This window comes from Cucumis melo, chromosome 11 (genome assembly GCF_025177605.1).
Source record: "Cucumis melo cultivar AY chromosome 11, USDA_Cmelo_AY_1.0, whole genome shotgun sequence".
NCBI classification, from domain to species: domain Eukaryota; kingdom Viridiplantae; phylum Streptophyta; class Magnoliopsida; order Cucurbitales; family Cucurbitaceae; genus Cucumis; species Cucumis melo.
In genome coordinates, this window is record NC_066867.1 from 20,940,405 (window position 1) to 20,956,557 (window position 16,153).

A 16,153-nucleotide genomic window follows, 5' to 3' on the forward strand; every position below is an offset into this window, starting at 1 on the left:
TTGTGTCTAATGATTAAGTAGGTAAATGCTACTCTCACCATTATTTTGTATTGTGCACTTTTGTTTAATTTTAGTTATGTAATTTCAAATATCCAATCTAGTTCCTCTAAATCCAATAAATCATAAATTAGTTTTTGGAGTTAATTTATTGTAGAAAATTTCTCATTAAAAACCAGTCATTCTTAATATTAGTATTATCATTTGTTTCTACACGATGAAAATGATTTTTTTTTTAATATAACAAACCGGTAAAATATTTGCACTATATAGAACAATTTTGAAAAATGAAAAAGCCCACAGGCCAACTATGTGAAATACAAAAAATACCCAAATCAATACATGATTAATCGACTACAAACGCATAAGTAATCTTTTTTTAAATGATTGTGTCCTACAGTCTAAACGATGGTTTAGATCATGATGCAGATTGTGTAGTTCATTTTAAATGATGGGGGAAAAGATTTCAAATTTAGACGATTCGGATAATAAACTCTAAATGATGACAATAAAGGTCTAGACATAAACAATTGTATAATATAATCTAATCACAATGCAAGGATAGATTAGCATCCAATGAAATAATATACTCTAAACGATTCTGTTGGTCATGTTAAACGATTGTGTTGAATATGGTAAATGATTGTGTTGAACATGGTAAATGATCGTGCTGATGATGGTAAGTGATCATGTAGTCCAATGCAAATGATCACGAAAAACTTTAAATATAACGATGATACAATACAATATACACGATTGTTTAGATTTAGTACACAATCGTTTAAAAATGCAACGGTTCATAGTGTTTTGTTAACATTTTTTACTAATCTTCTAAACAATTTAGAATTTTACCAAAGATGACGAAGATAAAATAGAAAATTTAAATGATCAGATCTTATACTCTAAACGCGGAAGAAAGAAAATTTAGAAGAGGAGATGAATAAATTGCAAACAAAAAGAAAAAAAAGTAGATGTATAGAAGTACAGAAATTATCTCATAATATTCAAAACCAACAAGCACATATACAAAATTTATAAAAGAATAATTGAATTTCATGAACTTTTCTTATTTTGTTATAGGAAGCCTAAATATTTAGGAGTTTTATTAGTAAATTAATCTCATGAATGAAAATATATTGGCATATTATCTTGTTTTTATATGAAAATTATTATTGTTATTTAAATGATGAAATTCAATATTTATACAAAAAAACAGAGATTATAAAAGAATAAAATTAAAAGTGATATAACCAACATTATAAATCTACTTTAATTTATCAAATAAATTTGTAAATTAAGGAGATATCATTGATGATATTTTAAATATACTAAAATAGTAAAATGAAAAGATGATTTTTCTAGTGAAATTATCTAAAATGATAAATTAAAAAAAAATTACGAAATTATATTAAAATTTTAAAATCTACCAATAACATGCACAGTTAGTTATTAAATAAATTTGTTATAAATATATATCATTGAAAAATGAAATTGTTACAAATGTAGTAATTATATTCAAAATAATTAAATATATAACAACATTTTTTTTAAAAAAATAAAAATATAGTAAAATCTGTCAAAATCGAATCTATCCATGTAGTAAATGTTGATCTATAACCGATAAACCATAAAAATCTATCAATAATAGAAATCTATAATTAGACTTTGCTATATTTGTAATGTTTTAAAAATATTACTACATATTTAATAATAATTCTAAAAATTGTTATCTATTAAAAAAAAATTTAAAATTTGAAATTATTTAATATTTTTGAAAATATAAATTTATTTAATAAATAGAAGATTTTGCTAAGAACAACAAAAGAAAAAAAAAGAATAGATGGGGAGAATTAAATAAAGAGGGAAGTTTTTCATAAGTTGGAGGATCCACACACTAATCACACCCACCAATCACAATCCAACACATTCATTCATCCTCTCTCCCACTTCACTTCTTCTTTTTTTTTTTTTTACTTTTTTTTTAAAAAAAGAGAAAATATAATAATTAATAATGATTTATTTATTTATTTATTTATTTATTTATTTATTTATTTTCCAGTGTTTCTTAGATTCATTCCTTGAAGCTCGCTCCACTGCTTCGCTTTTCGAGCTCCTACTTTTCTTCCCCTTTCTCTTCTTCTTCTTCTTCTTCTTCTTCTCTCTGTTTCTATCCCACAGCTTAGAGTTCAGTCCTCTCCCACTCCGATTCTCCCCTTTTTCAGCTTTCCTTCTATTTCCCACTTCCATCCCTTTTCACTCACTTCTACACTTTCTTTCCCTTTTCCCGATTTTGATTTCCCTTTTCCCGCAAAATTTTCACCCTCTTTCTCCCTTGTTTTCCCGGAAAATTTCACCCCCTGTTTCTCTCTCGATTAACTTTTCAATTACTTAGGGTTTATACCAATTCTGGGTTTATTATTATTATTATTATTATTATTATTATTATTATTATTATTCTGCTTTTTTTTTTTTTGTTTTTGTTTTTGTTGGTTTGAATTTATAAAGGTGCAGCGACTTTTTTCATCTTTTTTGAAGAGTAGATTCCTCAGAGTGAAGAAGGGAAAGAAAAAGAGAGAGAGAGTATTCTGATTCCATTGAAATGCTTGTTGATTTAACACCCTTATTGTCAAATTCCTATTGTGAAATATCCACCATTTGGTGCATTTTCTCTCTGGGTTCTTCCTGTTTCTTCTCTATTTAACATTTCATTTACAAAAAATCCCTTCCCACAAATCATTTTCCTTCTTCTCTCTGTTTTTCTTTTCTTTTTTTTTTTTAAGAAAAAAACCATGAACAAATACCTTCTTTGAATCTCTTTGAATTTTGTTCCCACACAGCTTCATGAAGTGGGAAATGGAAATTCTCTCCTCTCCTTCTTCTCTTGTTTCCAGCATGAGTTGGAGTTCCGGCGACGGTAAGGCTTCGAGATGGACCGTTGCCGAGAACAAAATGTTCGAGAATGCTCTTGCGATTTTTGATACCGATACACCTGATCGGTGGCAGAAGGTTGCGTCGATGATCCCCGGTAAGACGGTTGGGGATGTGATCCGGCAGTATAAGGATTTGGAAGCTGATGTTAGTAGTATTGAAGCTGGTTTGATCCCAATTCCTGGCTATGATACTTCTCAATTTACATTGGATTGGGTCAATAGTCATAGCTACGATGGATTCAAGCAATCGTATGGCCTCATCGGTAAACGATCGTCGGGACGGTCGGCGGATCAGGAGAGGAAGAAGGGAGTTCCATGGACTGAGGAAGAACACAAGTAAGTGTTTGGTTTGATTGTTGAAAATCATGTTCAATTCAGGAACAAACACCATCTTTGTAATGGAATTCTGTTGAGTTTGATTGATTTGTAATTGGTAAACAAATTTGCAGGTTGTTTTTGATGGGGTTGAAGAAATATGGGAAAGGGGATTGGAGGAACATTTCAAGAAATTTTGTTGTAACTCGAACTCCGACTCAGGTAGCTAGCCACGCTCAAAAGTACTTCATCAGGCAGCTCTCAGGCGGAAAAGATAAGCGGAGAGCGAGCATTCACGATATAACAACCGTTAATCTCAACGACACGAGAAGTCCATCACCCGAGAATAAGAAATCGGTGTCACCGGAGCACGCGACGGTGCTCCCACGCCACTCGAATCCATCATCAACCGTGCCTAGAGCTGCCTTCAATTGGAACCAACAACAACAGCACAACACTAATGGAGCAGCCATTGTTTTCAACCATTCCAATGGGAACATTTTCATGTCCCCGGGCGCATTCGGTGTCAACTCGTATGCCGCCGGGCTTCGGCTACCTGAGCACCACCTACAAAAAGGTTCTGTCAATGAACCCTTCATTGGACCCCAAAATATGATCTTTCAGATGCAGGCTGGCCATTGCTTTCCCCATGGATAGTTTGAAATTTGAATTGAACCTTCCTTTTCTTTTCCCTTTTGAAATGCCAATGCCAATGCCAATATGACCTCTTTGAGCTTTCATAGAGTATAGTTGTAATCTTAAATATTATTGTCACATACTTTAATACAACTCCATATCTTGAAGAGGACATGATTGAAATTGAATTCATTTTCACAATGTTTTTTTTTCTTTCTTTGGAGTCCATTAAAAGGGGCTTCTCTGCAAATTGCAGATTCTATGTTGGGAAGACAATGCATTTAGAGATGGGCAATGTGCTTTGCTTAGTCAATGAAAAATGTTGTGCAACGAAGAAGCTATGTTCAAAGATTGGTTCTGCTTGATAAGATTCTTGTCGAAAATTCGAATCGACATGAATCGATGAGACAAATGGAAACTCGTCTTCTTGAACATCAAGCCGAAACTGGAGAAGATCGGGAACTTCACATTCAATTTGAAAGAAAGGAAGGGGAGCTTTGGGTTTCTTTTTCTTCTTTTTTTTAGACAATACTCATCATATGCTTACTTGAGTCATTGTCTAATTTACTATTAAGCATGTTATTTGGCTATGCATTTTTGAAACATTATTGTTATTCAACTGTCAGTTTCTTGTTAATTGCCCAAGTTTTTTAAACAATTTTTTTGCCCATTGGGTTTAATAATATAATTAAATTATGTTTTTTTTTTGTTAGAACTTATGGATTGAACTTTCTTTTCCAACACAAAAAGACAGAGACAAAATAACAGGTGAAATACAGTAAACAAAACATTTGATTTGATTGATTTTCCCCTTGAAGAGTTCCATTTTCCTATGATTTTTCATCATAAAAATTTGAACTTGGAAGCACTGTGACAAATTACAAAAAAAGGACGTAATACTTGTAATCTTGTTAAAATTAGACCATTAAACTTATAATAACGATAGATCGCTATTTTAATTTTTTTCTTTAGCAAAGATGTAAATGCAATAAGATCATAGTTAGTGGTTGTTTTTGCAATATGAGCTTAAAAAAAAAAATACAATTATTAAAAAAAGTCATAAGAACACTCAATTTGGGATCCCATTGAATAAAATCTCTCTCTAGGAGGTTAGGGGTAAAGCTGAGTATGAATGCACTACACAAACAAAGCATCATATGCTTCAAACCTTATTCCCTTTTCTTTTATAATTATTTTCATTAATACGAAATCCTTTTGAAATATAGATCCTCTTATATAAACTAGAAGATCCGTTCTAAGTATGATTAGATAACTCGTAATCTGCTTCAAACTCAAGATTCAGCTCTCTTATTAACCTTTACATTATTTTAATCATTTCCTTTATGGGTTTAGATTTTGATTACAAATCCACACAAACTCTTCCCCTTTCTCTTTCTCATAAGTGGCCCCAACACACACACACACACACACACTTGTTATCAAACTTCATCCTCAAGAGAATCCTTATTATTATTTTATTTAGATTGTATCTTACTAGAGAATAATTTTATCTCATGCCCTAAATAATAATTATTTGTTATTACCAAGCTTGATCATTGATTAGGACATTGTGAATTCGAAGAATTGAAATAGGGGTAGAGATTGGGACGATGGAAGAACCCCAATTAAAGGTTATGATAATATGATTGAGTTTAAAGGGTTAAGAAGAAGAGTATGGTAAGAAAGTTTAGGTTAGGGTTATGAATCCATTCATGGAGACAAAAACAATCCAACTTTTTTCATTAGTCATAAAGAGGGATTTTAGCCAAAAAAAAAAAAAAACTTTTTTTTGCTTAATCAGAATGGAATATAATCATATCTTGAGAATATGAAGCTTTGAGATTCTGTTTTAGTGGGCAAAATTTCATTGACTCAAACAATAATTTTCTTTGATGTGTATATATCTTATTCAAAACAAGCTTCACTCTTAATCAAGTGCTCTATTGAATTTCTAACACTAATCATAGATGATTAGTTTCTAACCTTTACTTAATAAACTTTCACACCCCCCTCCCTCAATTATCGAGTTAAATTTAAAGCCGTTCAATTAGCCTCTCTTTGTTACAATGTTTAGTATTTTCTTTTACTCATCATCTCTCACTTTCTTACAATATTTATTATTTTTTATTCACATTAAAATAGTTTACACCGTAAATACATACTATTATAACACATGTTATGATAACCAATTCGTATTCATTAGACATCCTATAGGATTTCTTTTTTACAACAAATTTACGTTCTTTTGATCATTTTGTTTTTAGTTTTTAGTTTTCCTTTTTTAAACTAAGCTTATTTCTTCTCAATTTCTTTCGAAGTTGGGTTTTAAAACATATTGATAGAAAGTAGGGAAGAAAAGAAGGGAATTTTGAAATGAAAAGAGTATTTACAAACATAATTTTTGAAACAAAAAAATAAAAATAAAAAACTAAATAATTACCAAAATGCCTTGGTTTCTTGATATTAATATTTTAAAATTATACATGATTCGTGTTACTATATTTTTCTAAGCTTTCACTTACTAATTAAAAAACAAGATAAAGCAATGGATCAAAGTAATATTTATAAGCTTAATTCTTTTGAAAAAAGATCGAATAATTATCAAACAATACCTTAAATAGTCATGTTGAATATAAAAATGACAACACATGTACCGAACAAAAATCTTCACATTGTACACCAATTACCATCGTAAAGAGCAATGTTTGAAACGTCCAAGACGAAAGAAAAAGAAATTGAAATTCCTCATACTATTGAAGAAAGTGACTTTTCTTATATTTTGTTTGATTGATTGATTGATTTATTTATTTATTTATTTTAAGCTATGAGAGAAATGGTATATTCATCCCCCACCACTTAAGCAAAGAATTACAACCCATAGAGCTTTTCATGAGTAAGTGACAAAAACAAACCACCATCTTTTCTCAAAGTGCTACTCTTTTTTTCTTCTTCTTTTCCTTTATGCAACTTGCTTCCCTAAAAGAACCTCTTGCCTTCAACTTTATTCTTCTTTTCTTTTTGGGGAGAGAGAGGTCATAACCTTAGCTAAGTAGCTACCACAAACACATAATCACAACTTCAACCTTTCGGTCCTTACCATATTCTTATTCGTTCTTCTCTTATTATTTCTTTTAATACCAAACAACATATACATGTATATATACATAATAAAATTATTAAAAAAATTATCTACAAAAACATATAAAGATATAGAAATAAAATGTTAAAAATTTCTTATATTTTATAAATATTTAAATGTTGGTATAGGTATAGGTATAGGTAATAGGCATTTAGAAATTTTGGGAGGGGAGGAAGAAGAAGAAAGAAAAAGGGAGCAATGGGCTTTAAAACACTGTTGGAATGTGGGAGAAGTGAAAGTAGGAAACAAATGGGAAAGAGACCCACGAAGACCCAATTCCCCTTTCCCTCTATTCTTTTCCATATCAATTAATTGTTCTACTTCCTCACCCCTCTCTCTCTCTCTCTCTCTCTCTTTCGTGTATTATCATCTCTCTCTTTCTCTTTGTTTTTTTTCTTCCCCTCTATTATTTTTAGTTGCTTTGATTATTCCATTCTTCAACATCGGTTTTTTTTTTTTTTATTAATTTGTCACGTCAATGATTATTAAATGCAGTCCAGTCAAGGATTAGTTCGCAAGACTATCTGATTTTATTTTAAGCTAGCCACTTATTGACTTAAAAAAATTAAATTGATTAGTTGAAGATGGATTTAATGTTATATCATTTGACGATGTAATATTGATTTTTGTCTTAAGTGACTTTTGTGACTTTGAACCATAGTTAAATGATTTTTTTCAAAAAAAAAAAAAATAATGAATATTTTGTAAATGTTGAAATAACTTTCGATCCAAAGGTTTGAAACTAAATATAACATTTAAAATTAAAAACACTTTTCGTTTCAAAACTTTTCAGAAGAGTTCTAATACATTTAAATTCTAGTTTATACCTTCTATACTTAAATTTGCAATAATTTAGTCTCTATAATATGATTTTTTTTCCAACGATTTAGTCTCGATATCACAAAAAAAAAAAAAAAAAAGAAACCTAATCAAAATCAAATGTCAACTTTTATTCCATAACGACTTAGTGGTTAAAATATTACAAATAAGTTTATTGATGTACATGTAAGAAATTTGTTGTAATCATAATAACATTTTTCACCCTAAGAGCTAATTAAATGTAATTAGTGGGAATGGTAAACGAAATGAAGTAAACCGTATTTGTTAAAGTTCAACGAGTAAGTAAACAAATTTAAAACTAAATTTATTACTTCTAGGAGATATTAAATTAAAACAACTATTTGATTAATATTATAGGGTACTTAATTAATATAGATTTTAAACCTAAATTTAATTTAGTGAAAATAAAAAGAGAAAGAAAAAGTGGTTAAAGAGAATAAAACAATTTGACAATTTGAAAAAGAGTGGGTGACTTATTCAAACTTAACTATTTGATGATGATGAAGGAATATGATATAACATTGATGTATTATAATTATTCTTCCCCATATTTTAACTATTTTAAATCACTTCATAATGGAATAATTATTTGTCTATTTTGATTGATTTACAAATAATTGATTGGTGATCCACACCACAAGGGAATTTTAATGTTATGCTATAGTTTCATATCTCTCTCTCTATATATATAAATATATATAGCAAAACGAATTTTTCTACAAATAGGTTATTAACAAAGCTTTTTATTCCAATTTAGTTAGGTAGAAATTACTAGTGTGTTTGTAATCTTTTATTTTGTTGTTAAAACAAATATAACTCAATTGAAATACAAATGTGTTAGTATGTTGGTTATTTGTCGTTCTTATAAATTTTCTCATATTATATATAATAAACATAGATATAAATACAAAAGAAACACAAGCATTCTAACTCGCCGTTTAGTTAACCTCTAGGATATGAATAAGAGAATGAAACACTTATTAAATGTAGATATCGTTTTTATACTTTCAAGAGTCGATGAGTTAATATATTGATATGTTTCTCTTAAAATTTATTATGCTTGTCATGTATAATGTTTAGCAACGTAGTATATTTCGATGTGTTTTTAATAAATCACTACAAGAAAAGGAACCTATTATGACAGTTTTATCCCAAATTGAAAGAAAGGAGGAAATAAATGTCATCAAAGGTCAAAAAGCGCGTTTTTTGTGGGAAAAAATGGTGTTTTCGAAAATCACAAATACATGACAGTTATTTATTATTATAGTTTTTTGTTGTCATAATATGTAAAGACATTAAAAAATTAATTAAATATTATGTAATTCAAATTTATTAAAATAAAACTTATTTTAAAATAAAAAAAGAAAGAAAAGGGACCAAAACCCCATCTCTTCACCCAAAAACCCTCCACCCCCTTTCCTTCTTCAAACGCGAAATCCCTCCTCGTGAACGTCTCTGTCCCTGTTCCCATCTCAACGTCGTTAGCCATTGCTGCTACCCTTAACTTCTCCATCTTCGAACGCCGTCGGTCGCTACTACTGTGAAGGTTCGAACGCTGCCGCTCTCTTAACGTCCCCGTCCGCGTCTCCTCTCCCTCAACGCCGCTGCTACCCTTTGAACGTCGCTCTTACCGTTCGAAGGCCGCCGCTCCCCCAAACCGTTCAAACTTCATCGCTCCCTGAAATCCTTCGTAAGTCTTAGTTTTCACCACTTCTTCTTTTATCTTTTTATTATTATTCTAATTGAGATTGTGATTTTCGAATATCGTCACTGCCTCCTTTTTTGTGGATTTGTTTGAAAAGAAAGTTGAACTACCATATTGGAAAAACTTGCATGTACGACATTGTCTAGACATAATGCATATTGAGAAGAATGTATACATGGATATAGTAGGAACATTGCTTGATATGCTAGGAAACATTTAAGATGGGATGAATACTAGACTTGATCTAGTGAAGATGAATAAGACCAGAATTGACACCAATGGTTACAGGTAATAAAACTTACATACCTGCAGCATGTTATACATTGTCAAGAGAAGAGAAGTATCAGTTTTGTAAGACTTTATCTGAAATTAAAGTTTCAAAACGGAATTCATCAAATATTAGAAGTCTTGTCTCATTGGATAACTTAAAACTTACAGACTTTAAATCACATGAGTGTCACGTTTTAATGCAACAATTGCTCACAATTGCAATATGCTCAGTCCTACCGAAGAATGTGAGATACACTATAAGTAGACTGTGTTTTTTCTTCAATGCGATTTGCGCTAAAAGTTTCTCAGTATCAAAGCTTGATGCATTTCAAGAAAATATAGTTATGACTTTATGTAATCTTGAGAAGTATTTTCCACCATCGTTTTTCACAATTATGGTTCATCTCATCGTTCATTTTGTGAGAGAAGTAAAGCTTTGTGGTCTTGTATATTTGTGGTGGATGTACCTATTTGAACGACACATGAAAGCGTTGAAAAATTTTGTTCGTAATAGAAATCGACTTGAAAGATGTATTGCAGAAGCACAAATATGTGAGAAAGGCTGTTGAATTCTGTTCGGAGTTCCTTTTTGAATTAGATCCAATTGGTCTTAGGTCACTAAATTCAAGGGAAGACAAACAAAACAATAGACCATTGTTAGCGAGAACATATGTCCAGTCCGATATACAATAATTGAAGCAAGCACATCTTCACATTTTACAGAACACTAAAGAAGTACATCCATATATAGAGTACATATTCTTATGATCATACAACATCACTATTAAGTTACCCTTCACAACACATAATTTTTGTTTGTGACCTATTTTGTAGATGACATATAAACCATCTGAAAATGAAAAACCCAAGAAGAACAAAAAATGAACAATGGCTACAAGTTGAACATAAATGATCATTTGGTGCATGGATACGAGATCAGGTGAATGACTACTTCAAATGATTTGTTGTTTTATTCTTATTGGTTACCAGTCCTAGCGACTGATTGTTCTTTTTAATAGGTGATAAGTGAATTACACGAATGAAAGGTCATCTCGAATACAATACGATGACTTGCACATGGCCCCAATCCTGGTGTAATGACGTATGAGGGGTATATGATTAACGGATCTTGTTACCACACAAAGTCCCGGGATGACCATCGAACTATTCAAAACAGTGGGATTATGTTAGTGGCAACGACAATGTAGGTGTCAGTGCAAAGGACAAAAATCCAGTCATTGGTGACATGTCTTTCTATGGGATGATTCAAGATATTTGGGAAGTTAATTACAATACGTTCAATATTGTTCTTTTCAAATGAAATTGAGTTGAAAATAAGATTGGTGTTCGAATAGACGATCTTCATTTCATGTTGGTCGACCTTAGTAGAATCGGACATTCTTCAGATTCCTTCATTATTACCACACACGGAAAATAAGTCTTTTATGTCTCAATTCCTGTTGATGCAAGATGGTCGATTGTTGTAATGCCACCACAAAAAGACTTTCCGTACAAATGTGCTAATGATGAACTTGGAGATATGTTGCCACACTATCCCCCAATCTTAAAATGGAATACAACAAACGACATTGATGAAAGTGGGGATACATACATTAGATCTGACTATGAAGGCACATGGGTTACGACTTGGCTTTCATAGGAATGTAAAGTAATTAGAGTCATACTAAGTCCTTTTTTGGTTTTGTTTAATGTTCATGGTCATCGTTGTTGTTTATTTGCAGAACAATGTTAGTTTCAGATACGGCTACTTTAGAAACTACTGTTATAAAGCGATAATATTTCATGTTGAAGAGTTTTTTTTTTTTTACAACTTTGAACATTATTAAGTCTTTCTTTTGCTATATTCAAAGTACTAGGTATTCTATTATAGTTACTATGAGTTAATTCTTGTGTAAGTGTGTAAGAACAATTTGTTACTTATTTCACAGCCAACATTTGAGACGTTTTGAATTATGAACTTCCTTTTGCGCTTTTGAAACTTTTTTTCTTACCATTACATCAGTTTTGTTACTAATCGTCTCTTCTTTTATGTATGAAACCAGAATTGTAGATATGTTTGATTCGCATGATATTGCTACATTGGACGGAAGAGGGGAAAGCAGTACACAAAAGAGAAAACATGGTCCAACTGAAATGAAGAAAATTACTCGTGCTAGGAGTGAGGGTCAAAGATTAGTGATTGAGTACATCGAGTTGGGTCAACCAATTGGTCAAAATGCAACGAAACCGAAGAGTTTCATAGGAACGACTGTAAGGTTCTATGTTCTGATTACATACTCTGATTGGCCTATGGTGCCAAAAGAAATAAAGGACAAAAAATCTTTGAACTAATCGAGGTAACAATCGCTATCAACATTTCAAGTTTAGTAAAATATCCATTTCCATTAATATGTAACATGTAATGTGAATATTATGTAGGCCGAATTTGTAGTAGACCCTTGATCAAAGAAGAGTCTCATCTAGAATGCTGGCTCATGTTTTCGTCAATTCAAGTACAGGTTGACAACAACATATGTCTTGCATTAAAATTCCTGCCAAATGAGTACTCCTTCATAGACCAAGAACATTGGAATGAGTTTGTTGCATCTCAGTTGAAGGAAGACTTCGAAGTAAGTATGACGATCTGATCCTTTTTGAAACTTGATTTGCAATTTTCTAAGCTCCATTTGCTAATTCATTATATTTATATAATCAAATGTAAAGAACAAGAGTGAAGAAGGGAAGGAGAAGCGGAAGCAACATAAGTACAACCACCGAACCTTTAGAAAGGGGTACGCGAATCTTATGGAGAAGTTGGTAAGTTATGATTTGTTATATTTGCCTATAGGAGTTTTTACACGCACACAGCTGCATGCTGATTTTTGAATTCTGAATATAGTAATTAATTCTGAATATGCTGATTTGTTATATTTTCTATATGTCTTCTTGTATGGTGTAGGATTATATGATGTTTGAATTCTGAATATAGTAATTAATTCTGAAAGGTTTTATTGATAAAAAATGGGTGTTATCCATTTCTGTTTCTTTCCTTTCAAACTGGTTCTTTGGGTTCTCCTGCTATTAAATATTGCTTTGCATCTATTGTTTCTACTTATTTCTCATCACATGGCTACCTCAGTTTGTGTTTCTTCTTATTTCTTCCATATGCTACGTAACTGCGAGTTTATAAACTGATTGGGATGTTTATAAACTATTTTTAATTAATTTTTCTCTTTTACTCTCATGAAAATGAAATTCTGTCTTTGGGATTTTAATTACAAACTCTTCTGCTACAAATGAGATACATATCAATTCATTTCATTGTGATATGGAGAGAGGTACTTTTCTGTCAATGGATGCAAATTTTTACATTTATGATATATGTAAAGTTCTTGCAATTGTTGTGTATTATTTTAACTTTGGCTTGGTGTTTGAACAATAAGAAAGTGTCATCATCAAATCAAATTGATCGATCCATAGTTTGGAAACAAGCTCGGATGGATTGTAAGAGACAAATTCCGCACGAAGAGACGAAGGAAGTTGTGAATATTATAGTAAGTAATTGCATTTTTTCTAAATTTTTTTCTATACACAACTACTAATTTCCATTCTTTCCACTTTTTTAGGATGAACTCGTTGCTACCCAAAAGACAACTATTAATTTACGTAATGAGGATATTCTAACAAGGGTTTTGGGTGGTAAGGATCGTCACGAAATAGTCCGCATTGTGGGCAAGTATGTCACGAAGAAAAAGTACTTCCATACCGCAACACAACAAAAAACAAATAAAAAAGACGATGAGAAGGCCAATTCTAAAGAATGCAATCGAATGGCCAAAAGAATTAAAGAGTTGGAGGCCGAACTGTTGAAAATGAAAGAAGGATGATTGCCTAGGTGAATTAAAAGAAGAGTCGAGTATGGGTTCTAAAGGAAAATCATCCATCGAAGGGGCTGAAAATCTCAACGAGTTCGAAGATCTATCCAATGATTTAGAATCACTGAAAAACGTAGAGGATGTCGTTGGATTGAATGAAGAAATAAAGGTATGTTTTTCTAGAGACCCTTAATCCATAACGTTACATGTTCTATGTATATATTGTCCTTACCATTGACTTGGATTCCTAAAGGTGAACATAGCGAAGGATGAGGAGCTGCTGGAAGGTGTGATGTTAGAGAAAATGAAGGTTGAAACCCCGTGTAACTAAACTTGTGTCAGGTATACATTTTTAACAAAGTCTTCTAAATAGGTTGGAACCCCATGTAAGTTGGCATTCGAAACCAAAGATCATGTCGTCGCATGAAGGACCATATTTTATTCAAATGTAGAAGGTGACAATGTTAAAGTGGCAGTAGATGTCGTGGTGGATGAAGATTGTGCAATTCTCATTCCATCAAAGCAAGGGATCTACAAAATGTCTCAGGAAGTTGGTTTACACATATTGTGACCATGACATCTTGTCATTACTGACAATATAAAAGTAATGCATTTTTCGTTCGACAATATCCATGTCACAATTTATATTAACCCTAATTGTAATACTTTTGGTAGATAGATTCTAGGGGATTTAATAAGGATATGGCTACATTCACGCCTACACCAATTCAAACAGCTCTAGTTGCCCTACGATTCTTACTATGAATAGTTAAACATATGGGGTCAGCAATTCAAATCACCACACCATTTGAGGCATTTGGGGTTTGTAGAAAATGTTGCATAATGATCAAGTCGTTTAAGGATTTCTCTTCTATGCGCCCAATAACTACCACTTGCCTTGATGCGTACATAATGTAAGATATGTTATTACAGCGATACTGTTCAGTAGATATGTTTGAAATTTCTCTTCTTTCATTGTCTTTTTAATTCACTTGTAGGTACTTATACACACATATGGAATCAGCGAAAACTTTGAATCTATACAAGTTTTTTTATGTTGGTTCTATTAGTTGTGGGAGATCTAAAGAAGAACGTGCCCAACTGTTGACTACTCGATTAATTGGAACATATTATGATCAATAATACATTTTATGGCATTTATTTTCTGTCATGAAAAACACATTTCATGACAATTTCATGACATTTATTTTATGACTACTAGAACAATAACTGCAACTTACTATGACAACGTTTAACTATCATTATAGACCCTTTTTTCTAGTAGTGAATGTTAGACATACTTAAGTTTTGTATGACTTGTATTTAACACATCTAAAAAGTTTATATACTTGACCAACATGTATTGAAATGTTGAAATCATATCACACGATTGTGATATGTCGCTAGCCAAAACAAAATGTTTGTGCTTTCAAGGTGCTTGAAATAACTTTTAGGAAAAAATATTTTGAAAATAAAATAGATTTTCCTATAAAGACATATGAAAAGGTTAGTAGAGGTAGGAGTGATTTTGGATGCTCCCTATGTGTTGTTATTATTTTTCTAACAAATAAGAACTTAAAAAATTAGATTATTATTATTATTTTTTTAGGAAAAGAAACATATGAAAGAGAGATAGATTTTAAAACATATTGACAAAATAGAATAACTTTTATTATTGTGCACCAAAACAAAATTTTCATTTAAAATAATTTTAAAATAACATGTTTATTATTTTTATTTCTCTTTGCAAAAAGTATCTAAATTAGAATGTATTCCAAATGAACATAGTAGAAAGTAACTTTGCCATTTTTTCAAGACAAAAACAAAGAAGCTCTTCACTTTGGTCTTGAAATTATGCAATAATGAATCTTTAGTACGATAATTATGACAATGAAAAATCACCTCCCACTTATAGGAAAGAAAGTTGTGCCAATTACTATTAAACTATATTTATTTTAACAATTATTAATGAAATATTGAAATGAAACATCGGAAACGTACTTTTATAGAAAATTTGAGGTTCTAAAGGAGAGAATTTCCATATTTTCCCTCTTTTATTTAACCCTTATTCGTTCTAATACAATAAGTATAGAAGGATTTGAATGAAAAACATCTTAATCCAAAAGACATTTAACATTAAATCGCTTTGACTTAAACATCAATTTTAATAGTCGGGAAAGATGACCCCTTCTAACGAGCCTTAATTCCCTAGTAAGATCAATTGCATAAAGGGAACTTTGTTTCCCTAAATTTTTTTTTATTGGTTAAATTATAAATTTGGCATTTGAAGAAAATTAAAATTCTATGCTTATGATTTTGATTAAACCTTCAAGATAAAATCTAAAACTTTTTTATCATCATAAAAACCGAATTGGCAATTTAAACTTGTTTATAATATAATATCAACTTTCACAATGTAAACTATTTTTAAGAAAATAATAACAAG

The 16,153-nt window shown here is 31.0% G+C and overlaps 1 protein-coding gene across 3 annotated transcripts; it reads left to right on the forward strand.

Moving 5' to 3' along the window:
- The first annotated feature begins 1,916 nt into the window (after nt 1–1,916).
- LOC103502037 (transcription factor DIVARICATA) lies at nt 1,917–4,593 on the forward strand. Of its 3 annotated transcripts, none has more exons than XM_051079496.1 (3): nt 2,060–3,263; nt 3,377–3,819; nt 4,114–4,593. In XM_051079496.1, the coding sequence occupies exons 1-3, from the start codon at nt 2,839–2,841 to the stop codon at nt 4,161–4,163; spliced, it is 918 nt and encodes a 305-aa protein (XP_050935453.1). In that variant the 5' UTR covers nt 2,060–2,838; the 3' UTR covers nt 4,164–4,593. The 3 variants fall into 3 exon arrangements, with proteins under 3 accessions (XP_008464055.2, XP_050935453.1, XP_008464057.2); XM_008465835.3 differs by having other exon boundaries at nt 4,135–4,593; XM_008465833.3 differs by lacking the exon at nt 4,114–4,593 and having other exon boundaries at nt 1,917–3,263; nt 3,377–4,079.
- Nucleotides 4,594–16,153: the final 11,560 nt, after the last annotated feature.

What these genes read in the sequence shown, in the direction of transcription:
- LOC103502037 (XM_008465833.3), top strand. Translation starts at nt 2,839, where the DNA reads ATGAAGTGGGAAATGGAAATTCTCTCCTCTCCTTCTTCTCTTGTTTCC. An exon ending in TGGACTGAGGAAGAACACAA is followed by an intron (nt 3,264 to 3,376) that starts GTAAGTGTTTGG and finishes ACAAATTTGCAG; the next exon opens with GTTGTTTTTGATGGGGTTGA.